Source organism: Sciurus vulgaris, assembly GCF_902686455.1.
Source record: "Sciurus vulgaris genome assembly, chromosome: 3".
In the NCBI taxonomy this organism is placed as follows: domain Eukaryota; kingdom Metazoa; phylum Chordata; class Mammalia; order Rodentia; family Sciuridae; genus Sciurus; species Sciurus vulgaris.
The window spans coordinates 182,468,153-182,494,908 of record NC_136463.1 but is presented as its reverse complement, the minus strand read 5'-3'; the positions used below and the strand labels follow the sequence as shown (position 1 = coordinate 182,494,908).

Sequence of the window (26,756 nt, the reverse complement as noted above, 5' to 3'; positions counted from 1 at the left end):
AACGAGTGCAAAAGGGGAGCACACAGCTCACGGACGTCCCTTCGGCGGGCAGACGGAAGGACTGGCAGAGGCCTTCCATCCATTTCGGACAAACGCACACATACAGAAAAGGATTATTGCCACCTTGTGTACTTTCACAATGTGATTTTTGTATTTCGAAAGCTTGAATTGTCCCTGAAAAAGAAAATGGGAGAAAACACAGCATTCAATACCTGGACTGTCTAGACACAACCACACACATATAGGGGGAGATCCAACCCAAGCTCTTGGACTCTCTGCACCCCAGGATATTCCTTCCCTGCCAGTCTAATGACAAACAACAACCTGCCTCCAAGTCCCTGCAAAAATGTCCTTCAGTTGTTTGCAACAGCAACAGATTAGAAACCATTCTAATGTAGATGAAAAGGGGGCTGGTTAAATATCAATGTCATGGCCTCCTTGTACAATGTGACCCTATGAGGCTGGGAAAAAAAAAAAAAAAGTAAGTTTTCTACTAATATGGAAAGATCCCCAAGATCCACTGATCCTAGAACAGTGTATGTACATAGTTACCACCTGTGTGAGTAGGCACAGAATAAGGTTACACACATTGCTTGCTTAGACATTAAGAAACTCTTACAGGTTCCATAAGAAACCAGCAATAGCAGTTACCTGGGGCAGGGCACAGAAGGGGCACAGTAGAAATGGGACAGATGAAGTAAAGCATACAGGGAGACACACTAAACCTAACAGTGCATGTGATAAATAAAACCAACCAACCAACCAACCCTCTTCAGTTTAAAATACAATAGGAGGCTGCTCCAGGCACCCCCTTTTTTTTTTTAAATAAATTTTTTAGTTGTAGGTGGACACAATACCTTTATTTTTATGTGGTGCTGAGGGTGGTACCCAGGGCCCCATGCATGCTAGGCGAGTGTGCTACCACTGAGCAACAACCCCAGCCCTGTCCTCCAGGCACCTTCACTCTGGAAACAGCTCTAATCCCCCGAAGAGGAGCATGAGTGGGGGCAGGTCTCAACACATACACTCTTAGCAGGCTTTCACTGGACTCAGGCTGATGCGGCCACTCATTAGTAAACTTTCCTGTCCTCACTAGAAGTCCAAGGACATCTTAGCAGGTCATAGCACCATCCAAATCTCAAAATCCCAGGGATTTTAAAGGCCACCTGGCTACTGCTCTAGCCCAGTGCTTCAGGTTTAAATATGCCCAGAAATTCTCATTAATCTAGTTTCTGGAGTTACTATTTTCCTTTTAATTTTTATTTATAGAAATTCTCACTATTAACCAGGCTTGTGACAATTGGTCCACAGTAAATAAATATTTAGAAAGATATGCTCAGCTCAGATGAATGGCAGTTTTCTCCTGCTACTAGCTGATGGCAGCAGGAGGACAGGAACAAGAACCCCACTACAAAGAGAATGACTGGCCAAGTACATGGGGGGAGGTGACCAGTGCAGGTGGGCTCGGGCTCAGCAGAAACTGCTGTTCTTGCCAAAGTCCACAGATCTTTTTATAACTGATGCACTTGACCATGTGATCCATTAGCCAATGGCTGCTGAGCATTTCAACTACTTTTGCTGAAGCAACCAAACAAGGAATGTAAAGTTAATGGGTGGCCATCATTTTAAAAGACTAGTGTTATAAAAATTTTCAAAAGGACAGATCCCTTTGAGATAAAGGGATATAGTAAAGAATGACACAAAATCGATTTGATCACACCACAGTGAAAAGCAGGCACAATCGCTAAATGTGCGTTTCTGAGTCCTGAGGTATGATGTGCTCTTATCACCAAGCCTGCAATTCAGAGAAAGCAATTATATGGGGTCTGCTCTATTCCATTCCTTTTTCTGTATGACACCACTATGCTCAAGAGCCACTGGATGGCAATGGTCTATCAGAACAGATTCCACCTTTTTATTGGAACTGTAGGTCAAACCCAGGGGTGTTCTACCACATCCCCAGTCCTTTTTATTTTTTATCTTGAGATAATAAGGCTGCCCGGCTGGCCTGAATCTTGTTATTTTCCTTTCTCAGGTCCTCAGTTGCTGGGATTCCAAGTGTGCAGCACCAGGACCAGGGGCACTCCCCTCTTTTGAAGAATGCACAGACAGGCAGAGGCTGAGGGTTTCTGACTGCAATTACCTATCTTGGAGTCAGGGAGATGGCAGGTGAGTGTGCAGCTGTCCACCTGTGTAGTGGTGTGAAGAAGAGGATTTTCAAGCCAACTGTTGCCATTAGCTGCTCAGTTTATCTTCTGAAAAGAAATCCTGTCCTGCACAGGACAGGATTTTTCTCTGTAGCAGAAAAGTAGAAGAGTTCTACACTTTTCATTCAAATATTTAATAGTCTAATTACTTCTCTTATTAGAGGCCTCTTTATAGTCAGAACTCCTTCTAAGAACTCCTATCATGTAAGGTCCACTTGCAAAATGGAAACAGGGAGGAGAAAAGTAAAAGAACCAGAGAGAATCCAGCCAAGTTTTCCCAGAGTCTGATTTAACAGAACAAAGTAATGAGGACAGGTGACCTCGTGCTGGTGGCACTGAGGGCCTGTGGCTATCATCCAGCCTTTCTAAAAACAGTGGGTTCATAACAGCTCGGTGCCAAATTTAATCAAAGAAATGTGTTCACCTCAAACTAGCTGAGGACTAATATTCATCTGAGGCCTTCCTCCAGGCTGCAGCACAGAGATTAGGTGGCAGGGTAAGGGAAAATGTAGTTAAGAAGTGGCAAAGGCAACAGACAATTTTTTTTTTTTTTTCTCTTTCTGTGCTTTTTTCTTTTAAAAGCAAACTAGAAATGAGAAAATCTACCAGAAGCTAGCCCCTTTGGCCTCCTGGTTCCCTAGCCCTCTGGTTGTGCTGTGATGGTGCATGACTATGTTTGGTACCAAACAGGACTCAAGTGTTCCCAGTCCCACAGCTTCTAAATTCACATTCCCAGAGGAAAAACTGTGAGCCAAATACTCAACCAGCTTCATAATCCATTTTGCCTCAAAATATTATTTCTAGAGAGAAAGAGAAAAGTTCAGCTCTGGAACAATGAGTGAAGGCAGGAATTAACTCCTGCAGGTGGACGAGAGAGGGGCAAGTCAGCAGAATACTTCCCCTCTTGGAGATACTTGTCACTGTGCTAGCACCCAGTAGGAGCACTAAAGTAATTCCAGGTCCTCAGGTGAAAGCTGGGCGTCATCCAAGGAGGAATCCCACCTGAGTCTCTGCGCTGAAGAGTAGCTGGGAAGGGGTGCTGATGGTCAGCCTACTGACTAACATGCACATTGTCCTCAGGAAAATGTTCCCTGACTATCAGCAGTCTACCCCAGTGGACAATTCTGGCTTTCTCTCTGCTCCCTGCATACTCAGTAAAATTGCAAACTCCTTCCAGATTCAGTGGGGGTGAGTTTCCATCTCTCATCTCCCACTGAGCAATCATGCCAAGACACCTCCCAACAATACAGACCTCTGTCCTGTGCAAGACAGCCAGCTGTGTAAGTAACAGGATCCTATCCCAGAGGCTATTTGGGACTTCTATTGAAGTCATGGTTAAAGAACTGTACTATTTTGTAATATAATTCAAATAAAATAATCCTAAAATACTAGCAGTTATAGGCAGTGACATAAAATAGCTGATAAGTTGAGGAAAAAATTTGAGATTTATGAATTATTTATATAGCAGTTTTTCTGCCCATTTTTTTCACTGATCATGATCTTTTTGGAAGAGAGGGAAAAAAGGATGCACAAGAGATGGTTGAAGTAGCATGGGATGCTAATGTGGCAGATCAAACAATCATGGCAGGGCACCCATATCTTAGCACACCTTGTGCTGAAAGCAAGGCTCAGGCAGCAGATGAAATATGAATTCCTTTAAAGTCTGCTAAGACAATGAAGTGAGTTGATTCTTTGGTTTAAATTCAAACACTCTTTACTGACTCCCAAGGCTGTGCTTCAAAGAGAACACCTAAACCATCAAGTCACAAAAAAGATGGGGAAGCCACAAAAAGAACAAGGACTATACAAAAGCAATTATGCAGGTATATGGCTTTTCAAAGCAATTCAAAGATACTCTTCCTGGGGATTTAGAGTCTGTTAAGGGACTCATTTTAAGTTGTTTTCCATTCTGACCCAGCTTGGTGGACCAATTTTTAATTTGATATACTTTAAGAAGTAAACCCTTCCAATTAAAACGTTTCCTTATCACATTCACTATAAGCATCCTGATTTTAAGAATACTAAAAGTAAAATAAGGCAATATTACTAAAACAATTCCATTATACCGCCATGCTTCTGAAAATTTAACTTACTATTTTCTTTCAAGTATTTGCTATATTTCAGCCCACATGTCAATAACTTATCCACTATTAGAGCTGACATGTTTTTCATTCCTTCTTTTGTATACTGGCAGCCATCTTGGAATTCTACACTGACAACATCTTGAGGAGAAAGCTTTTAAATTGGAATTTTTAAAACCTGGTATTGTCATTTAAGACCTGAATTTATAATAATGTAATCAAACTATTAAAAGAGGGCACCATCAGTGTGTGTAGGAACCCTGCAACTGCTCATATCTAGATCATAATGGAACCACTTGGTACCCAGATCCCTCACTACCTGCTTCTGTGACCCATAGAATCACTTGTCTTCCAGTTCTCCTGAGAAATGCAGTCTCCTCTTCTGGGAAAACCTCATTTCCTTTCTGGGAAGGTGGGCTTCTAAAGCAGCTGTTGCAGTTAAGGCATTCTGTTCTAACTTCAGAAATACCTGTTTCCCAGGGACAGGAGTGGTATGGATAGCTTGATGTCCAGAAGCAGGCTCTCATCTTACAAGGCGAGACACAGACTGGGTGTATGTTTATGAATCCACTGAGCTCTATCCCCAGTCCTTTTCATTATTTTTTTATTGAGTTCTGGGGATTGAACCCAGGGGTGCTTCACCACTGAGTTATATCCCCAGTCCTTTTTGATAGGGTTATCGCTAAGTTGCTTGAGAGTCTTGCTAAATTGCCAAGCTGGCCCTTGAACTTGTGATCCTCCTGTCCCAGGCTTCTGAGATGCTGGGATTATAGGCATGCATTACTGTGTCTGGCTGGACTGGGTGCTTTGTGATTGAAATATAAACTCTCTTAAAGTGAATGCTTCAGCTGCACCAGGCCACCAGGCTTCCCTAGCTCAGTGTCCCTCCTGCCAATAAACATGTGCTGGTCCAGTTATGGTACAACCTGCAACTATCTCTTACATGGCCCTGAAATCCACCCCACCTCCACAGACTTGATAAGTCTCTGAATTTATATAAATCTATCCTCGCAACTGACAGACAACACCAGCAAACAAGGGACATACCTCTCACCTAACCCATAGTGAGGCCTGTGGAACTGCCCTTTTAGCCACAGGATATAGCAAACGGCTTAAAAATGGCCATATCTGAGCAAAAAGAAAAACGGTTTGGGGAATATTTACCATTAGGAAATGTCAACATTAGAAACTCAGAGGCCTATTGGTCCATGGAATCTGGTTTTCCAGATGGGAACAGAAGTATAATAAGTTAAGTGACCTGCCCAAGGGTTCCCCAGGAGATGGGACCAAGGACAACAGGAACCCAATAGTATGGGGCTTGATGTTTCTGAGGCTCAGTGTTGGTAGAGGCAAACTGGGAGTAATGGGGCAGAGGGCATCCCCTTGGGAAGAGGGCTCTCATGGCTGAGAGGTATGTCACAGGGTTACAGAGAAGGTAGACAAGGCCCTACCCTGAGTGAGAGACAGAGGGGGAGCGTCCGATCAGCGGCCGCTGCTGTTCACCAGGCCATGAAACTCCTCCCAGGCCCTGGCAAACCAGAGACAAAAAACAATAGCACATTCAGATCACACGCTTTGAACAGAGAGCAGGCACCATCAACCCACCTCCCACTTCAGATGCCCTCCTGGCCTCTGGAACTGCAGGAGGCACTTCCCCCCACACAGGTCGGGGCAGCTTGCCCCACATGGCAAGGCTGGCTCTCACTATTCCTCAAGGATTTGCCAGTGCTCCACAAGGCTACAGGGGAATCCTCTGAGGTCAGAGCTGCAGCTCAGCAATGATGGGAAACACTTCCAACTCACTGCAGCAAAGGACAGCAGCCCCTCCTTCCTTTTCTGCCTTGGGCCCCCCAGAACAGGTGGTGGCGACAACCTTTCTAGGCCTTCTACTGCAGGTATAGCCAGGTACTCAACTGCATTATGATGTTTAAAAATGCAATGAGGAAACTATACCATTTTCTTTTTCACGTTTTCAATCTTTTAACTCTTCTAAACTCAGACCCTGTGTCACGTTGTTTCTTAAGATGCGCATCTAAGTATTATCCTAGAATTTAAGATGTGTAGGTCATGGCAGATCAAATTTCCAGGGAACAATGCTCACTACAACTTTCAGGCTGATTAACTCAATTTAGAAACTGTAGTCAGGAAGGGCTAAGCAATGTGTCTGGAGGGGCACACATGCTTGCAGGGTAGTGTTCTGTGAACAGGCTCCTGGGGACTGCTGGATAAAGAAGGAAAAGAGAAGACAGATTGCCAAGGGTTCTGGAAGCTTCACCCATCTCCAGTGTCCTCAGAGGAGCTGATTTCCTATCTTTTTTGCCCTGGCCACCTCTTGGTCCCTAAGTGTTAGGTTCCCTAGGAATTATATATAAAATTTGATTCTTTTAAATCTGAATTTAATAATAATTATTCCACTCTTGGTTTAAGTTGATGACAGCACCCTGGATGACAATATATCATGTCCCTCACTACATATTTAATGTTATGACCACACAATACACTTCTTCATCAGATCTTCTACAGGTAACTTTTCTGTTTTGTTTTGTTTTTAAATAAAGGAGGGGGGGCTGAGGATGTAGCTCAGTGGTGGAGTACTTGCTTAGAATACACATGGACCTGGATTTAATCCCCAGCACAGGAAGGAGGGAGGGAGAGAGGAAGGAGAGAAAGGAAGAAGGAAAGAAGAAAAGGAGGGAGGGAGGTAGGAAGGAGGGATTTAATAGAGACTTGGTATACACTTCAATCTTCTAGGCAATGTTTACAACAATTTCATTAGTAGTTCCCTCTTTTGAACAGCAGCATTTATAATTAATGGTTTATAAGAGAATGATTTCTTTAGAGAATATTACCAACGCTACTAGGATACACTGACCAAGTTGAGGAAAAACATGAAGACCACTTGACAAGCACACCAGTCTTTGCCAGCTCCCAAACTCAATATCCACAGCAAGATGTATGCTCCATAGTCCTTTCTGGAGACATGGTGACGAGGTATACTCTGTGAGCTCATGAGTGATATTGGAAGATGTCACTGTTCTCTTTAGTCCAAATGAAGACAAGTGCAAAGCAAAATCCAATAACTGAGCAACAAACTAGAGAAATCCCTTTCTTTCTAAGAGTGAGATTTAAATTATTTTTTAAACAACTTAGGTATCGACAAGAAATTACACAGCAGTGTTGAAAGTTTCATCTTATGTGTCGTTTTGTTTCCAGAAAGGACTGTACCTACCACACAACAGTTCACTAGGTCAAGAGCCTGCAATGTGGACTTCAGAGCTCCCCTCTAGCCCATTCAGTATTAAACTGCCTTCCCATTTTCTTCAGAAATATTTTTACTATATACATTAACCCTTGGCAAGAAGAATCTGGATTCAGAAATTTCCCTGCATGAATTCAGTGGAAAAAAAATAGTTGGCCACAGTCTTTGGTATAATCACTCTTATTTTCACAGACAAGTCAGGTGTGAATATTCCAGCTACTTTCTATCTGGCAGCCTAGGCATATGAGGTAAAATTAAAACTTTCTTCTTTTCAAGGTAAAGAAAGAGCAAGTTAAATGGAAAAAGTGTCATATGACTGGAGTTATTAAAATCAGAATCACCAAGATCAACATACCTTAACAGGGAATTCTGAACAAATTCCAATGACACAGTAAACAAAGAGTCCTTTTCAAGTCCACTCATCGCACCTCACTTACCAGAAAGCAAATTCTGAGAGCAGAGAGATCATTTCTATGTAACTCTATATTTTACCCACCCCCCCAACCTCCCACCCAAAAGCCTGAAGGGTCAGGGTGGTGCACTCAGCCAGCCTGCAACGCCCATGGAATTTTGACTCCTGCCAATCCAGACTTCCCCTTGTTTTGAGTACTGGCATGGTGGCACAGATCACAAACACAAAGCCAGGCCAGTAACCATAATGGAGCAACTGAGGGCAAAGGTTATGATTTTAAGTCCTGATAGGAGAAGGACTTGTGTTGGTTCTTGCCTGTATATTCAAGTTCAGTGTTGAAATACAATGATACTGAGACATGGCTAAGGAAAGTCACCATAATTCAATCTGTCTCCTCCAGAATAAAGAGGAATCACCTATCCTTGACTCTGCAGAGAAGTCTAGCCAGTCTTTCCCAGGATGGCAGTCTACTATGGGAAGCTGTTTTGTCTTCCCCTTTCCCATTTCAAGCCAGATGCAGAAGAATCAATGAGACTATTCTTCATATAAGACAGTGCTGTTTTTCATGGCTCTATGCCCAGCTTTATCTTGATGGCCTCACAATTCTGGCTGTTATGAGGTCTATATTCAAAGCAGAGCATATGCCAGGCAAGTCACTTGATACAAGGTCTCAAACCTATGAGAACTCATTAAAAGGATGTATGAACTGGCCTTATTAAAAGGAGACAGGACCTGAGCAAAAACTAACGAGTTTCGTATTTCTTAGGGGTCACTGGCAATCAACAAGGACAAACAAAGCCCTCACATCAAAGCAGCTCATCACCCCTTCAGTGGGCAGCGGACAGTGAACACTCCTGGCTCACCTAGGGTTGCAGCAGGAAAAGGCCACAAGCAGTATGGACTGGAGGAAGGTTGACAAGAAAAACAGGTGATGGACAGTGGACACTGGACCAAAATGTGGCAAGCTAGAGGGAGGAGTACTTGCCTGAAGAACCTAAGGCACTCTCAACACCCTCTCACCCTACCCTTTGAGGAGCCCTAAACTCCAGAATACTTGGAAGACCATTGTTGGCTCTTCCTTCATTCTCCTTACAATTCTCAAGTTCCAGCAGCTGCTGTTCCTTGACGCAAAACAGTCACACCTATGGAAGAGCCACAATAAGTGAGCAAAGCAGAGCCAGTTCTGACTTCTATTCACATGTGGCTGGGACCCAAGGGGTCCCAAGGTCGGTTTGATGCTCTCTGAAGGACTCCTACTCTGACATCAAGCTCATCCCCTAGGCAGTTACAATGTAGCTGAAATTAAGGTCAACGCATGCAACATGATAGTGGAAGGTAGGGGGAAAGGGCCAGGTCTTTTTTTTTTTTTTTTTTGCAATACTGAGGATAGAACCCAGGGGTGCTCTACCACTGAACTACATCCCAGCCTTTTTATTTTTTATTTTGAGACAGGGTCTTGCTAAGTTGTCCAGGCTGGCCTCGAATTTGGAATCCTCCTGCCTTAGTCTCCCAAGTCTCCAGGATTACAGGTATGTGCCACCACACCTGGCCAGAGGTCTTTTCTGACAAATGCTAAAAACATATCCCAGCAAATCTCCCATATTCTAGGTACTTCAACCAATTTTGGGGAACACAATAAACAAAGAAGAAATGACACAAATGTCCCCAGAACATCTGAACCCAAGGTGCTAGTCCCAATGTGTGTTCTGTGGGATCCGGAGCCAAATGGAGGCTGGGGTAAGTCAGGAAAGCACAAACACAGGGTGCTGCTGCCAAAGTGGAAGACCATTCTGGAAAACTCAACCTTACTGCCTCTTCCACTCCTGAGATCCTCTTAGGCAGCCTGACCCAAAATTTCCAAAAATGACTATGTTTGATTTTGGTGGTAGCTTCTAAGAAAAACTAAAGTAACACGAGGCTTGCTGAAATTTTCCTGAATGCCAAGCTGCAGCACATACAAGCCAAAGCTACAAAGCACACAAGAGGCTGATATGTGCACAGAGCGTTCTCCTAAGTGTCCAACTCACACCAGAGGAAAGCCTCCCCACTCTAGACCCCGAGGCACAGGAATACTGGGCTGTGAGGAAGGGAGGGTTACCACCCTGAGATTAGGAAGCAGGGCGAGCAGAGGAAGATGATTTGGCTCTAGAGGGAAAGCAGAAGGAAGGAGGCTGGCAAAGAGTCTAGGGCTTAGACAGCTTCATACCAGTGAGAACACCCCATTAGCACAAAGCAAAGAAGCTATATGTTTGTCAGCCACACACGGACAGAAGCGGGGCTTTACCTCCAAGCAAGACATTTCTTTGAAGTAAAAGCAAATGGAAGTTAGCAAAGCAAAGGTCAACGATCCCCCCTTCCAAACTTTATAGACTATCAAGCTGAATTCAAATCAGAAGCCACTCTGGGCTGGTCATCAACGTTGTCTAAATGGGAACTAAATTCAAGTACCAGGAAATGGGGCCTCACTTTGAGAGCTAGGTGTCACCTCATTATGTCCGCCCTCAGCAGTCCTAGAACAAAGTTACCACATGATACTACATAATGGCTCATGGCAATGAGGCTGAATTCCCTGGATGGCTCTGCATGAAATCTGTGCCATCCCTTAACATGGTGACAGTCAGTCCAAAAGGCCACATCTTGATGCACCATAAAGAGCAAGAGCATGAGACAAGCTAGTTTAGCACCATTTATTTGTGATCTCAGCTGTTGTTGTAGCTGCTGTGTGTCAGCCTGTTCTCAAAGCATAACATGCTCTTCCACTCCTCTCGTCCAGGACAGAAGGGTCTTCCAGGTGGCACGCCAACAGAACAAGAGACTCCGATGACGCCAGCTTCAATGATGGTGCCATCCAGAGAGGGAGAGGGTCATGGCACATTCAACCGCGGCTTCCAGAGGTTTTGAAAAAGGAGCCTTTGGGGGCCCAGCCTGCCTGGCATTCTAGTGGAAGTGCAAAAGGTGGCTCATTGGGAGAGGAAAGAGAGGGGGGCACAAGGGAAAGTGGCATCTGGGTCTCGAGGAGGGTGTTCTGGCCCTACAGCTGCAGGGCTGGAGTCCCAGAGGCAGGTCTCTGGGGAAGCAGCGTGCAGTAGGCCAGTCCTTCCAGCAGACTGTGGTGGAAGTCCACACGCTCTCCTAGACTCTGGGAGGACCTACGCATGTTCTATAACAGTTAGGATGAACTGCCTCAAGGTATTAGAAGGAGAACAGCAGAGAGGGGAGAGCTGATGAAAAATGCCTCTTTCCCTTTCCCTACCTAGGTGCAAAGTTGGCTTTGGGGATGGGTGGGGTGGAGTGGGGGAAACTTGAGAACCTTGAAAATAAGAATCCCAGAAAATGATGTCGATCTCTCCAGCCTGGACTGAAGCTGGTAGGAGGGTGGAAATTGTGTCTATCCCCGAACAGACAGCAAGACAGATCAGCCTCGAGAAGAACAGTGCTACTACAGGACTGCTGAGGCAAGCAACCAGGGCCAGGCTGGATAGTAACTGCTGGTGGTTAGGAGTCACAGCCAGTCATGTGATTTTGGACCAACTTCCGTGGCAGTGTTCCCAGTTAAAAGCTGGCACTTAGCTGGTATAAGCAAACTCCACCCACACCATTACCTGTGTATCCATGGGAAAGAGAGTCCCAAATGGTCTGCCTGCTGAACACAATCACTGGGCTCACTACTAGTCTTGGTAAGAACTGCATGATGATGACATTATTACTAAAGATGATGATGACAGTAGTGATAATATTTGGCCCTAAAAGAGCCTTCAGAGGGCTCTCCCAGGACCCTCAGTTACAAAGACTAAGTCAGTCTCACCAAAGCCTTGTTGGTAAGTATTACTGTCCTATTATTACAGCTGGGGAAACATAGAATTGCAGAGTCTGGCCAAAGGCACACACTGACTGGGGGCCACAGGAAAAACTAAACCTATGGGCCTGGCTCCTAGCTCGCTGGTTCTGGCAGCCACCCTTCACGCCCTTCTCTAATCATCTGAGCCTACTTCTCACACCTGACTGCTGAAGGAGCAAGCCTCACCAGTGGCCTCTATCTACCCTTTGATTCTCCTCTCTCAAACACTACCCTGCTTCCTCTTTGACTTCAGCTCTACACACAGGGAATGGAGTCCTCATTCCTGGTAACAATTTCCCAGGACAAAGAAAACAGACTGAAGCTAACAGTTAAACAGACATGCAAAAGTGGGGTGAGGGATGGGTAGGGAAGAGGGCTTTATTGTTCAGTAAAATTATCTTTAAAAACAGTGGAAAAAGAAAAGTACTTTGTCTTTCACTTTCAGAGAGTGATTACTATAGGAAAGACAAGACAGCCCACAAAAGTGCACTGGGTTTCTGCAGAAGGGCTCTCTGCCCCAAAAGCACCTTGCAGTGTAGGTAGGCAGGAAGCCTTACCAATAAGAACTGCAGCACGTGGCCAGAAGCCTAGAGGGGGCTGGTCTGTCCCTTTTCCACAAGCCAGTCTCCTGTATGACCATATGCCTCTGGGCCCAACTATGGAGACTATTGCTAAGCTCAGGGACCTGTCCCCCCCAACACCCCCAACACGTACTTGATGCTGTCGGTGTGAGTTTTGTATTCCATAATGGTGTTGGGAGGTAGGTTAAGCACGCGCCGAAGCGTATCCCGGATTCGGGCTGTGGTTGCTTGGTCACTGGCAGTCTTATTCCATATGGAAATAATGTCCTCCTATGGAGAGAACAGAAGGTATCATCAAAGCAAACCAGAGGCAGGAGGCAAGCAAGGGCAACACAGGAAAGCAGACTGGCTTCAGGTAGCTTACCTGAAAGCGGACAGAGACCACAGCCCCACAGATCTCCTCCCCAACCATGAACTGTTCCCCCAGCATGGCCAGGATGAGATTCTCCCAGCAGCGAGAGGCCAAGCCCTTCCGCAGCCGGATGATCCACTTGCCACCATTTTTATTTGCATCATCCTATAAAAAGAAAGGGTTATAGCTAAAATAATGGTTCCTAGCTTTTTATTTCCCACTAAAGCAGTACAAAGCCAAGAATCTCTTAAATACTAAGTCTGGTTGCACTTTCCAGTTCTTCAACATTAAAAAAAAAAAAAAAAAAAAAAAAAAAAAAGGTGGTAAGATGAGGGAGAAAAGCAGTAGCAGCAACAACAAAAAACAAGGCAGGTATTCTTGGTAAAAGCCATTAAAAAAAAGGGGGGGCGGCTAGACAGACCTTTAAAGAATAATCCCTTTTTATTAGAACTACTTTAGGAATCAAAATGAAATGTTAGATTCCAAACATTTCATTTCATTTCATTTGCTACAAATTTACTGAGTGTCACCAAGTACCAAGTATACAAAGACCCAGAATCTACTTAGGTCCAAAAGGAGAAAGATAAAAATAAAATAACTACAGCCAAGCAGTTTGACAAGTGCTGCTGTAACAAGAGGACTGCACAGTAAGAACCTGACAGCTGGAAACACTCAAGATCAAGCATTTAAGCTGGTCTTGAGGGAAACAGGAGTTAGCAGGTAAAGCAGCTGAGGGCACCGAAGGCACCACAAAGAATATGTTTGTGTATAAACTGCGAATTGGTGAGATGCAAATAGGAGGATCTAACTGCAGAGAACAGATTTAGAGGTGATGGGAGATGAAGCTTGAAAGGTAAATAAGTTCTAAGAGGTTATTTAACAATAAGAGATACATAAAAGCTGGGAACAGTGGATTATGCCAGTAATCCCAGCAATTTGGGAGCCTGAGGAAGGAGGATCACAAGTTCAAGGACAGCTTGGACAAGACCCTGTTTCCAAATAAAAAATAAAAAGGGCTAGGGATATAGTTCAGTGATAAAGTGCCCCTGAGTTCAATCCCCAATACCAAAACCCAAAACAAACAAACTGCATAAAATATGGGGAGTGGGTGTACGTGACCACATAATCTTCTAGAAAAATGCCCTGGCATCAGAAGAGATGCTTTATGCTGGGCTGGGGTTGTGGCTCAGTGGTGAAACGCTTGCCTAGCAGGGCGAGGCACTGGGTTCCATCCTCAGGACCACATAAAAACAAATAAATAAAGGTTAAAGGTTATATTTTTAAGAAAAAAAAAAAAAAAAAAAGAGAGAGAGAGAGAGAGAGAGAGAGATGCTTTATGCCAGCAGTCACCTAGTGGCTCAGCAAAGAGATATCACAGAGCTCAACTGTGGATCTCCAGTTATGGCCTGTTATTTTCTTATCACTTTATGCTATGTAAAAGTATTGCACACATACACGCACACACTATAGGAATAGGTGAATAAGGGCAATTTTGAAAAAAAATCTTTAATGCTGTAACACCATCTGAGTTAATACTATCATCTTTAAAACCACCCAGCACCAATCCACATGATCAGGCAATGGCGTCAGCGCCCGTCCCCCGAGGTCCAGATTCCCAGGGTATAGCAAATAGTGTTGCAATTGAGGGAACACTTTAAAATAGTTTTAACCTTGGTAGGGCTTTAAAAAACAAACAATAAATTGCTCAAAAAGCAGTCCAAGGCCCTCAGTCCTACCTCCCACATGGGTTTAATTCCTTCTTTGAAGAGATGGAAGTCACTGTGGCCTGTCAGGTCCCCGGGACGTACCATGTGGCTATAAAACCTCCAGAACTGCTCCACCTGCAGAGAGAAGACCCCAAAATACCAAAGATGTATCTTTTCCTTTTTCTTTGAATTCCTCCAAAGATGTGAGAACATAGGCATAGAAGACACTCTGCTCTAGCTTTCCTCTTTGGAGGACACTTCCATGTGGAGCACTGTGTGAAAAGGAAGGTGTATTAGAGGAAAAGTCTACCACATACTATGACCAAAGAAAAATGCACCCTGGCAACACAAGAATAAACTCTAGACGAGGACTGCTAGCCTCTGCTAGGAGTTTGAGGAGATGACACCATGTCAATATGTACCTTCCCACTGAAGCTGTAGGGAATGTGTCATGTGCAGACCAATTTTCTATATGATGGAAATCCACTAGTCTTGAGGTATATAAATGCCACACAGCCTCATCCTGAATGCCTTTTTCAGAACCATATCAATTCTTGATCAAAGATTGTTTAACTGGCAATTACAGCCTTAGCTGGGACAAAACACATTTTAGTTCTATTTACTGAGTCTAAGCAACAGAGGCATCTACATGTACTACACTGTACCAGCATAACCTTACTAAGGCCAGGACAGTCCAAAATCAAACAGGACTTATTCTCTCAGAGGTAAGGTTCACATCCCTTTCCTTAGCTAAAACTGTTTCTCCTTGTTCCTCCTTCAGGTCTTCATAGAAAACGATATACTTCTCTATCAAATGTCTGCTCACTGATACTCAACCTGTTTCTCTCATCAGTGTCTTGATGGAGGCACTACTGCTTTGTAATTTGCAGAGGACACCTACTAAGTACTGGTCAGTAAAGAGGCACACTTAAAAAGCGACAGCCTGAGGAGAAACTGCCAGTGTTTGCCAACACCGTGCTGAGGAGGCCAAATCAACACACAGCAAGACACCATCACTGCATGACAGAAAATAGATACCGACAGACATTCAAATCATACTTCAAGATTTGGGTGGCAAATGAGGAGAACCGGACCTTATACTGTATGCAATGGTTCTCTCCTTCAGTTTCTCTCTGGAATAGGAACATGTGAAATGTTTTACACATATAAAACAAGTCAGGAACAGGTCTATTCTTAGGACTTCAAGCAGTGCCACACCTCAGCAACTGACAGGCTTAACTGTACACAGTGGTTTGGAATATGAAGTGGTCATGTGTACACAAAGAACAGTAATCTAGCCAGGCGTGGTGGTGTATGCCTGTAATTCCAGCAACTTGGGAGGCTAAGGCATGAGGATTAAGTTTGAGGCCAGACTCAGCAACTGAGAGAGACACTGTCTCAAAATAAAAAATGAAATGGGCTGGGGATGTAGCTCAGTGGCAAAGTGTCCCTGGGTTTAATCCCCAGTACAAACAAACAAACAACCAAAAAAGCAGTAATCTAAAGTCTTATTCAGCCTAACATGGTTAAAAGAATACAAAGTATACACCCACCAGAACCAGTGGCTCCCTCTGAATTAGAATTGGAGGAATGTAGTAGCAAGAAACCACTCCAACAGTGCAGTCTCCCAATCTTACATCCAAACTGCACAAGCTGCACTCCAACCACAAGAGGGATAAAGGAAAGTTTTGGAAACATTATTAAACTTTGAAAGATTTCTTTTCAAAAGACCCAAATGAAACAAAAAAATAAAGTTCAGAATATGAAGTGCAAAAAGGATCCCCATCATAACTATCTTCCTCATTTTACAGCTGAGAAAATGGTTTCAGGTCTTGCTCAAGCATGCAGTCAAGCACCAGAATAGATTAGCTCTGGGATGGTCAAGCCCACTGCTCTTTCCATTTTAAGACACTGCATTCTTAGTGACCGCAATTTCAAGAACTTTTAAAGGCTGTTAAATATTAGGATTAAGAACCATTGGGAAATACTGCTTTAGATTTGATAAAAGGTTTCACAATATAATTTCTTCTGTGAGGAATTTAATATTGTGAACCACTTCCAAATGCCCTGAATTATATGACAGCAGACTTTAAACACTTTTCACACATCCAGTGAGTACTAAAAAGGTATTAACCCAAGAATCTGATGACAAATCACTCAACATATAAATTATAAGGAGAGAAAACAAAATACAACCTCTTTCACAAGCACAATAAATTCACATTTTTTTTTTGTACAAGGGGGAAGAAAAAACTAGCAATATTCATAACTACTTCAAAGAATTTGACAAAGTCCTTGATAAAAACTGATGCCCCAGTGCAGTTTCTTCTCTGATTCATCAAGCGTTCATAACATAAGGACTGCCACTTTACCTGTATTGTCTACCATTCCCACGGAGCAGGCAATTCAAACTTTTGTGATCAGAAATATTAGAAATGCATGTATACTCAAAAGCTGAAGTCTACTGTTCCTTCTGCCTAGAACTCCTTTCTCATCATCTGTCAATTCTCTAAGTTCAATCTTAAACCTATCAGCTCCAAGGCAGTTTTCCCCAAGCTGGAATGGACCCTAACTTCCCTGGAACTCCAAAGGCACCAGAGCCAAGCCTCTCCTACAGTTCCATGCACTGTTTATCCTGTATTAGAAATTCCCAGCCACGCAGTAGCTACACTTGCCTGGGAGGCTAAGGCAGAGGATTCTAGGTTGAAGGCCAGCCTGGGTAATTTAGCAAGACCCCATCTCAAAATAAAAAAATAAAAAGGGCTGGGAATGTGGCTCTGTGGTACAGTGCTCTTGGTTCAATCCCCAGTACCATTAAAAAAAAAAGAAAGAAAAGAAAAGAAATCCCCAAACAAGCCTTATTCCCAAGAATAGGCTCCATAATTCTTTCGGAACACTACTAGGGTCTTGAGTTGAGTTCATTCACTGAACGTTTTCACTACCCTGTGGTGCTGGGGATTGAACCCATGCATGCCCAGCAACCACTAAGCCACATCCTCAGTACCTTAACAAACATTTCTTGAACCAAATATGCACCAATGTACAAGCTATTTGTAATATTTCAAACAAGCCTAAATCTAAGTGATGAGGCAGCACAGGACAAACAAATCATTTGCACCAGGCTGAAACTGTATCAACTCAGCATAGAAATACTGCTGATCTCATATTAAAGAGACAATTTATTACCAGTTAAATATGTATATCTGATTAATAATAAATGGAAAAATAAGGACAATTTTGAAATTGTAGCCTTTTGCCCTGCTTTTGGGTGTACTGTGTGGACTTTGAAATCTTCCCTTCGCAGTCCACCTGAACTGAGTTTCAAAAGTGGCTCCCACTTAATCAAGTCAGTAGCAGAGGACTTGAGACCTTATATTAGATACTTTACCCAGGTCTCACTTTTTCCTCATTTGTAAAATATGGATAATATCACTAACACCATAGGACTACTCTAACAATTAAAAGAATTTACATAAAGTCGTATTATTTACTGTGTCTTGCCTCTTTACTAGCTTATTGCAATGTGTACAATTTTAGTATTTTTTTCCAGTTCTATATTTGAAACAGGACAAATATGTCAATAAGTTTTAAAAAGTGACAAATCCTGTATCTGCTTCTGCCCACAGAATGAATGTACAGGACACAGAAAGTGTGTAATAATCTTTGTTGAACAGATTCATGTTAGCTTCAATTAGTACCTCCAAGTTCATAAATCTAGTCACCTGAGAAATAAAACAGAACCTGTTGTATTCATTGCACCCAAAAAATAATTATTAGAGATTTCATTTTCTTTCTAAACACAGGAAAAAGATGCTACTTTATGACAGTTACTATCATAACCAAATCCTAATAGAAAGCTCTTAAATATAAAAAAAAACCTTTCAAACTTTGCTTTCAACTTTATTGTCCAATTTTGTGACCATGTACTTTAAAATTTTGTATCCCCCAATTACACACTCTGCATGTAAGAACTCAACAAATAATATATCTACATAAAAAACACCTGTCAAGTGCGGGGAAAGGGGAAAAAAAATAACAGAATGAATCAAACACCATTACCCTATCTAAATGTATGATTACACAAATGGTATGCCTCTACTTCATGTACAAACAGAGAAACAAGTTGTACCCCATTTGTTTACAAAAAAAACACAAAAAAACAAAAAACACCTGTCAGCTACAGCCAGGCATGGTGGTGCACGCCTGTAATCCCAGCAACTTGGGATGCTGAGGAAGAAGGATCAGAAGTTCAAAGCCAGCCTTAGCAACGTAGCAAAGTCCTAAGCAACTTAATGAGACCCTGTCTCAAAATTAACAAATTAATTAATTAATTAATTAAAAGGCCGGGCATATGACTCAATGGTTAAACACCCCTAGGTTTAACAAACCAACCAACCTGTTGGCTGGGCACAGTGGCACCAGCCTATAATCCCAGCAACTCAGAGGTTGAGGCAGGAGGATCACAAGTCCAAGAAACACCTAGGACAACTCAGCAAAACCCTGTCTCAAAAAAATTAAAAGGGCTAGGGGTATGCATGTAGCTAAGTGGTAGAGCACTCTTGAGTTCAATTCCCAGTACCACAAAAAAAAAAAAAAAAAAAAAACATTTTTATATTATACCCTTCTACAGTGAACAATGGATGTCTAATGAGAAACCTAAGGACAAACAAGTCTGACCTTGGAAACTCAGGTTAGTTGAGTAAGGAAACCAGAATGTTAAACAAGTTACCAGAAGTGTACATAAACACAGCAACAGAAACACAGGCATGAGCATTCTGCCAAGGCACACCCCATTAAACCCCTAAGTACTCACAGAGGCAAAGGTGCCAATCTGCTTGATATTCTGTTCATAGCTCTGTGAGCTGGTGGGACGGCCTGGGGTCCTCCTGGAATACCAGAATGTATAGTTGTACTGCAGGGGATGTTCTGCTGGTCCAGGGACAACAGCCTGGAAAGTGAAGAAGGTGGGTTAGTTCTGGGCATTTGTCACATGCTCTGAGACTGTGAAACATGTAACAGTATTACTCCCTACTACTTTTACAATTAAAAAAGAATATATCTCAATTACAACGATTCCAAGATTCTGCTCTCCCAGTAAATTTCCCTAGTGGTTAAATGTTTCTCAACTCCTATAACACTTTATCTGTGTTCTTCTGGCTCTGTATCATGGGCATTTTTATTTGTTATGACTAGTCCAAACACTGCCTCCTCCAGGATACTTTAATCATTTAAGAGGGACAAACTGTTTAATCTGCTTGTGTCTTGGTTTATCACCTGCAAAATGGGGAAATTAATAATGGCCATCTCAAAGAGCTGCTGAGAGGGTCCAACGAATTAGTATATGTAAAGTGCTCAGTGCCAGAGTAAGTGCTCAGTATCAGCTACTCTTTTTAGGTGGGGGGGTGGAGGGGGGAACCAGGGATTGAACTCAGGGGCACTCGACTACTGAGCCACATCCCCAGCCCTATTTTGTATTTTATTTAGAGACAGGGTTTCTGAGTTGCTTACTGCCTCACTTTTGCTGAGGCTGGCTTTGAACTCGCGATCCTCCTGCCTTAGCTACCTAAGTTGCTGGGATTTCAGGTGTGTGCCACCGGGCCTGGTTCCAATATCAGCTACTCTTTCATTCACCTTTGTGTCTTCATAGTGTCTAGGAGAAAATGTTTGTACTTGGAGGGTAGGTAATACTATAGAATAAATAATGATTGCTTTGGTATCTCAAGGAAAAAGCTGATCCACCTAGTTCTCATTCTCTAAATTTTCTCTTTTCCAGGTCATTTTCAATTCAGACTATTACTGACTACAGAGTCTAAAGTCTGGAGGGATGTGTATGATTTCAAATACTCAGTAGCAACTTCTGAAGCAGCCCAGCCTAGCCAAGTGCAACAACTCGACTTGCTAAAGGTGGGCGAGGTGAATTATGCAGGTCAGACAGTACCTCGTAATCCCATGTCAAGAGGAACATTCTAACTCCCAATTGCTGTTGTGCTCCAGTGAATCCATGATTTTTTGAGAACAAAATCAGATATTACAAAACAGGGTACTATCAAGTTAGCCTGGTGTCTTCCAAATAAACAGACTCCACCAAGACAAGCATGACTCGTCTAGAGACAACTAGGCCCATGCAAGACAACCCGCACCTTCCTCTTGCTGCTGCTCTGGCTCTTGTCTCGCTCTGTTTTTTCCTTCTCACCATCTTTCTGTGTGCTGTTTTCTTCATTCTGATCGTGGTCCCCACTGTCATCATCTTTCAAGCTGAAAAGAAAGACAAAGTAATGTTATTGCATGACTAAGCTGATTTCCATGATCTAACAGAGCTACTAGGTCATCTAACCTACCATGTAACCAACCCAAGTCACTCAGAATGCAGGTCTGTGAAATGCACCTGAGATGAAGGAAGGGCAAAGAAATGTAGAAAGATAAATGAAACAAAATGCCCATCAGCTAGCCTGTGAACTCTAGGAGGCACTGTCTTTCAGTTTTCTAACAGGAAACACGATGAAGCAGTTAAAGGATTTTTTTTGCCAAAAACAGTCAACAATGAGTTTTTCTATTAAATAACTCCTCTGGCATTGCAAATGAAGTTTAAACTTACCTATGTATATTGCCATATCTCCTTACCACTTCTCCTAGACTTCCCCATTGTTAATGCTTTAGGTTCAGGCCCTCTTTTTCTGTCATCTTAATCACTAGGATAAATCCCTAAATGGACTCCCTGACACAAATCTCTACCTATCCTCCACATCATGAAATATCTTTCTCACTGCAAATCTGATTATTCAATTTTCATCCTAAAATTGTCAATTGTCCTTCAATCTTTGATGCCTAGCCTCCAGGTTGATAAAGTACAATGAAATGTAAGATCCTCTAGAATCTGACTCCCTTCATTGGCATTCTCTTCCTGTTCCTTCTAGTAACCTATATTCCCACATCAGGACCACCCCTTCAAGATGTCATTCTCCCCAATCCTCGATCCAGATGGAGGATTCCCTCAGAACAGTGTCTTACATGGTCTCAGTATCTCCTGCACCTGGGACAAGAACATGTTGAACAATTGTTGAATGAAAAGGGCAAATAAAAGCCTCAAAGAATGAGTGAATGTGCTCTTGCACTTTAGGGGTTACTTTTTCAAGCACAGGGAAACTACCTAAAAATCTACTGGATTCAGATAAAAATATAAACAGATGGTGAGTTTACAAAGGTAAGAATGTCGTTTATTCTATAGCTGGACTATTCACTTATTATGGGATTTTTTTCTAGAATCATCTTTCTGGCCTCATAACTATATGTGTAGTCAAATGGAATTAGGCAAATCTCAAGAAAGATACCAGAAATACTCCAAGTATAACCACAGACATTATCATATGAAGATGCAGATACTACATTTGTAGGGTTTTTTTGTTTTGTTTTGTTTTTGCCTATAAACCCCCAAAGTGCCTAACACCAAAAGCAACTGAGAAATATTAGAGCAGATTAATTAGCTGTGTGTTGAGATGCCTGCTCTGCCTTGTCACAGCCCTAGCTGAATGAGATACTTGGGTAGTTGTACACTGCGCCATGACTCCCCATTGCCACCCTGGCCAGACAAAACTAGGAAAGGCACCTGACCAAAGGGGAGTCCAGCTTGGTCAAATGCCTATGACTCAAGGCCTTGTTCAAAAATATAAACAATTCCTCCCTCAGCACTTCAACCAGGAGAAGAAAGATCACAGATTTGGAACCTGGGGCAGCGACATGGGCCCCATGCAAGAAAAGCCACAAGAGAATTAATAAGAAACAAAAACAGAACAAGCCCGGTAAAGAGAAAGAGAATGGAGCAGATGAGCAGAAAAGGAAAGAGGACAGCTTGGTTGTGTTGCCAATGCGGTCATCTCTGGCTTAGTTCAGCCTCCCTGGACTTCTGGAAGACCCTTATCTATGCTTATGATACCTCCTCCCCTTGATTAAACCTGTGCTTGTTTTCCTTTCAAAAGGAGCCTACCTAATACAAAAGTTCTGTGGATCCAAAATTACCAGTATTTACTAAGCACCTACTATGTATCAGCTACCAGAGTGCCTGTCCACAAGGACCAAATTGAGGAGATACGGGACACACTCTATGCCCCAGGATGGTGCTAAGGCTCCTGGTCCTGCCCACTTTCAATAGCATTTCCTGCCTGGTCCCAACATACTCCTCTCACTTCAGCAGATCAAGTTAATTGCAGTCCCCAGTATCACCCCTGTTACGATCAGCATGTGGTCTTCCCTCCTCCCCTAGTAACTGTCCTTCAGGACTCCCTTTCTCCTGGAAATATCTCCTAATCTCTCAGAGAGCAACATCAGAGGCAAAATCAGGCTCCCCTCTTCTGAACTTCCCCATGTTTACACTTGTCCCTACTATATGCTGTCCCAGTTTTCTGCCTCCCAATCAAGAACATCTTATGCGTTTTTCTAGTGCTTAAGCCCAGGACATCTAAATCCAGTTTTTAATCCTTATTGGGATATAAACTGCACTCCTTTTCTTAGCTTCCAACCCCAACAAAAGTTGCTGGGGTCCTCTTTGTTAGTTCTTGGTTGAAAAAGGGCAGTCACCCAACATCTCTCATTTTTGTCATCCCCCCAAAGCATTTAAACTCCTTTCTTTTTAGTGGTTTTGCTCCTAATCACTAGTAGAAACTAGAAAGAAAAATAAAATTGTCATAGAAGAAACAATGTTACCATGACCCCAGGACTGTTTTCTGACTCCTTTCTAAGCCAGGAAATGGAATCCCTAATGCACCTTCATCTAGTGCTTTTACTTCTTGAGCTGAAGCTAGCCAACCACCTGCCCCCTGAGCCTATGCATAAGGCAAATCTTTTACAACCTATTTCCCAGAGATTGCCCTTCCCAGCTTGAGGCTGGATTTGAGCCAAGGTATAGCTAGACTGAAAAAATCAGTGCTCCACAGGCTCAAGCAGGCAATGGGCACCCGAGGCTATCCAGACTGTGAGGCACCTGGTTAGCTTGCTAAGCTTCTGCCCAGGAACTTCTTCACACTCTCTGAACTACACCCATTCCTTGCAGTAGGAACTTGACTGAATCCATCTTATCTCCAGCTTCCAGCAGTGGCAGAAAACAAACATTTGTTTAATTCATGGATCTCAAGAACCAAAGTGATGAGTGCCAAAGAAGCGGCCCAGATAACAGTTAAGAAAGGGCTAAAAGGTAATGATACAGAATAAAAAGCAAATTATATAGATTACGGTCAAAATCAAGTATGATATCTAGAAAAGCCAAATCTGAAAACCAAGTTTTCACAAGTAGGACTGCAGTTCTTGAGAAACCATCTTAGGGGTTTACATGTCGATGGGACCAATGGCAACATGATCCAACAATTTGATGGGTCTATATCCTCTTCCCCTAAAAGTAATTACAATCTGTTTACATTCAGAGAAGCAGAACCCACATGGTAAAGGAGGTGTGAGCTCCTCCTTACTCTGGGTCCACAGAGTATTACTGTACTACCAGCTCCAGGCACCACACCTTGAGAAGGACTTCGGCAAACTAGAATACATCCTTTGTGGTGATGTGGTAAAGAGTACAGACTCCAAAAATGTAACAACAGTCTTAACAACAGAAATCAAAACTAAGGTCAGGAGTACTGTTCTCAATTTCTAATTCTAAATGAAAGAAAGCAGATGGAGGAGCACTGGGGTAATGGCTTCCATCCCCAGCACCACCCTGTCACACACAAAAGAAAGAAAAAAGAAAGCATGTGTTATTGTTTTTTCCCCCTTTTCTTCCTTTCTTTTTTTTTTTTTTTCCCTTTTTTAAGTTTTTTTCCTGAAAAGCTAGGGGACAAATGTTAAAAGTCTGGCTCAGTAGAACAGCTGATAATCAGAAATAACTAAAATGACCCATGTTAATTTTTGTCAAGGGATGCCTGAACCAAAGTAAAACAACAAACCTGGAAGGGCCCTTCCTGTTGTCTTGGGCAAGCTACACAACCTCAGAGAGCCTCATTTTCCTTACCTACACAAAGAGGTAACATCCTCTTTGCAGGGTATTAGAAAGAACAGAAACACCTTGCAAGATGCCTGTGGAAGCCCATTATTACCTTTTTTATTGCAGATCCTGAATGATTTGGGTAGATTGAGAGAGATAAACCATAAACTATCTATGAGGTTTGCAATCTGATCTGTTCAAGTTAGTGGAGGAAGGCGTGTATGGGTTACAAGAAAACGCCACTGAGGTAGAATTTGGATCTGGAGCTAGAAATTGTTGACCTTAGAATGGGAGTGAGGGGTCCATACACTGATTGGCTCAACTAAGCTGCAGAACGGAGAATGCACCCACTTTTTCAAGAATCAGAGAACTCTCAGCAATCAAGAAACGCGCCTGAGGAGCTGCAGAGTATGCTGGAAGCCCAGTACCCCTGAATTTGCACACCAGTACGCATTATATTGGGGGAAAAAAACCCAATTTCTAACAGTAGCACCGGGTCACTATCTATAAACAGTAATTCCACTTTACATTTATACCCCATTATTCGGCAATCTACACAATTTGCCGAGGGTGACTGGCTTCCTGCAGCAGGGTAATAACATGAACGTGGGTGACAACAGCTCAGAGACTGGGGACTTTTCTGTTGTCAAACAAGGGGCGGGTCTGGGACTAGAAATCTGAGTCTTCGGATAGGAGACAGATTGGACTATTACAAAAGGAGGTAAAAACATAATCTACCTCAAGATACAATTATTGTGATATTGTCAAAAAAAAACGAACAACAACAAAAAAAGCGAAAAGACTGTTGGAAGGCCTTGTATTCCCTCTCCGTACCCCTACGTGCTGTGATGCTGGACCGAGGATCGGAGTGGGTACCGAGGAGCGCGGGCGCGGGCCACACGGAGCTGGGAGACGCGAACGCGAGGGGCGGAGACGAGCAGAAAGTCTCGGGTGGCGGAGGAGAATCCCGCCACTGGGCAGCCACCCCGCCTCCGACAGCCGCGCTGCCCACTACCCGCGGGGGCCGCCCCACTCTGCAGAGGAGAAGACCGAGGCGCAGGGGCGCAGGGGCGCAGGCGCCCTTCCCCAGCCACCGGCTGCGTGCGTGAGGGCAGCGGGGTCGGCGGGCGGGGCTGCGGAAACAGCGAAGCCGCCGAGGTCTCCACCCCTCCACGCCACCGCGCCCGCACCCCGGGGCGGGGCCTCCGGGAGTCCCCTCCCTCCGGCGCACGGCCACCCCGTCCGCGGGCCCCACGCTTTGCCCGCGGTCCCCGCGGACCTGGGGTCCGCAGCACCCTGCACCCGCGCTCCCCACCCCCTCCTCCCCACCGGCCCGGGCCCGTGCGGCCGCGGCCGTGCCCCGGAGGAGGCCTGTGCCGCAGAGTGTGCGCCAAGTACCAGTGGGGGCGGGCGCGGGGGAACGGTTGGGGGAAGGGGCCCCGGGGGGCGGCCACGCGCCACTCACGCGTCGAACTTGTTGTTCATCCTCTCGCCGCCGCTGTCGCCACTACCTCACAGAGTGACTTCCGCTCTGCCTGGTCCCTCCGGCGAGGGCCCGGCCACTTCCGGTTGCGCGGGGCTCAGCGGAACGTCGGCGCGCTGGCCCGAAGCGGGACGGCTTTCCCTCGGCACCGACCCAGGGAGGATGCGCACAGGCGCGTCGCGGCTGCGCACCGCGGATCTGTACGGTCGTCGTCGGCCGCTCGAGGTCTCTGCGCTCGCCGCCGGGTGCAAACCCGACTTCACCTTCAGCGCGGTAGTGCGGCCGGGTGCCTCTCTAAGCCTCCCCGGGCTGGTTCCTCTGGCACTGCTGCTGTACCGTAGCGCCGACCTACCTTTCCAGGTTGCCGTCTGGATTCCGGAGTGACCGGCACGCAACACAGTAACCCCCCGATAATTGGTAGCCAGGGTTCGTCTTCGAGTCCTTCTTGTGGGCCAGGAGCTGAATGGAGCTAATTCTTTGCCTCCTGAAGCTTTCCGAGAGGTTGAGAAAGTCAGGCCATGGTGACAGCTAGTAAGGAACCTGAGATGGTCCCATGGCCATCCTCCCCACTCCCTAAGACCCCATGGTCCTGACTGCCCCAGGCGTGTCACGCACACACACTCGAGTAAGTGAACCTGCTGGTAATGGAGCCCCAAAGCCAACAACCCTGTGCTTGGGGGAGGACATATTTCCCAGGTCCCCTCTCCCCTACATGTTCCACTGTCAAGGCTTTAGGGGGCACTCACTCACAGTTTGGAATCACTGTTACCCCCACCTTCGATCCCGTGGTGAGGCTAAGGTAGAAATCAATACCTGTGTCCGTATTTACAGATGGGGAAACAGGCTTAAGAGGCATAAGTGACTGGCCCATTG

General features: G+C 44.2%; 1 protein-coding gene across 3 annotated transcripts; it reads right to left on the bottom strand.

Annotated features, from left to right (window-relative positions):
* On the bottom strand, positions 1-26,021 carry EIF4E2 (eukaryotic translation initiation factor 4E family member 2). Of its 3 annotated transcripts, XM_079132245.1 has the most exons (8): positions 25,866-26,021; positions 20,577-20,691; positions 19,250-19,384; positions 14,467-14,571; positions 12,743-12,895; positions 12,512-12,648; positions 5,740-5,816; positions 36-174 (listed from the first exon to the last, which is right to left on the bottom strand). In XM_079132245.1, exons 1-7 carry the CDS (start codon positions 25,883-25,885, stop codon positions 5,771-5,773), a joined length of 711 nt encoding a protein of 236 aa, XP_078988371.1. In that variant the 5' UTR covers positions 25,886-26,021; the 3' UTR covers positions 36-174; positions 5,740-5,770. The 3 variants fall into 3 exon arrangements, with proteins under 3 accessions (XP_078988372.1, XP_078988371.1, XP_078988370.1); XM_079132246.1 differs by lacking the exon at positions 5,740-5,816 and having other exon boundaries at positions 1-174; XM_079132244.1 differs by lacking the exons at positions 36-174; positions 5,740-5,816 and adding an exon at positions 10,633-10,896.
* Between the last annotated feature and the right edge of the window lie 735 nt (positions 26,022-26,756).

Bases quoted from the DNA above. Each gene is read 5' to 3' on its own strand.
- EIF4E2 (XM_079132244.1), bottom strand. From the start codon at position 25,885: ATGAACAACAAGTTCGACGC. The intron at 14,572-19,249 runs GTGAGTACTTAG...TTCTCTCTGCAG, and splicing joins AGATTGGCACCTTTGCCTCT to GTGGAGCAGTTCTGGAGGTT. The intron at 10,897-12,511 runs GTACGTGTTGGG...CACTTCCACTAG, and splicing joins ACTCACACCGACAGCATCAA to AATGCCAGGCAGGCTGGGCC.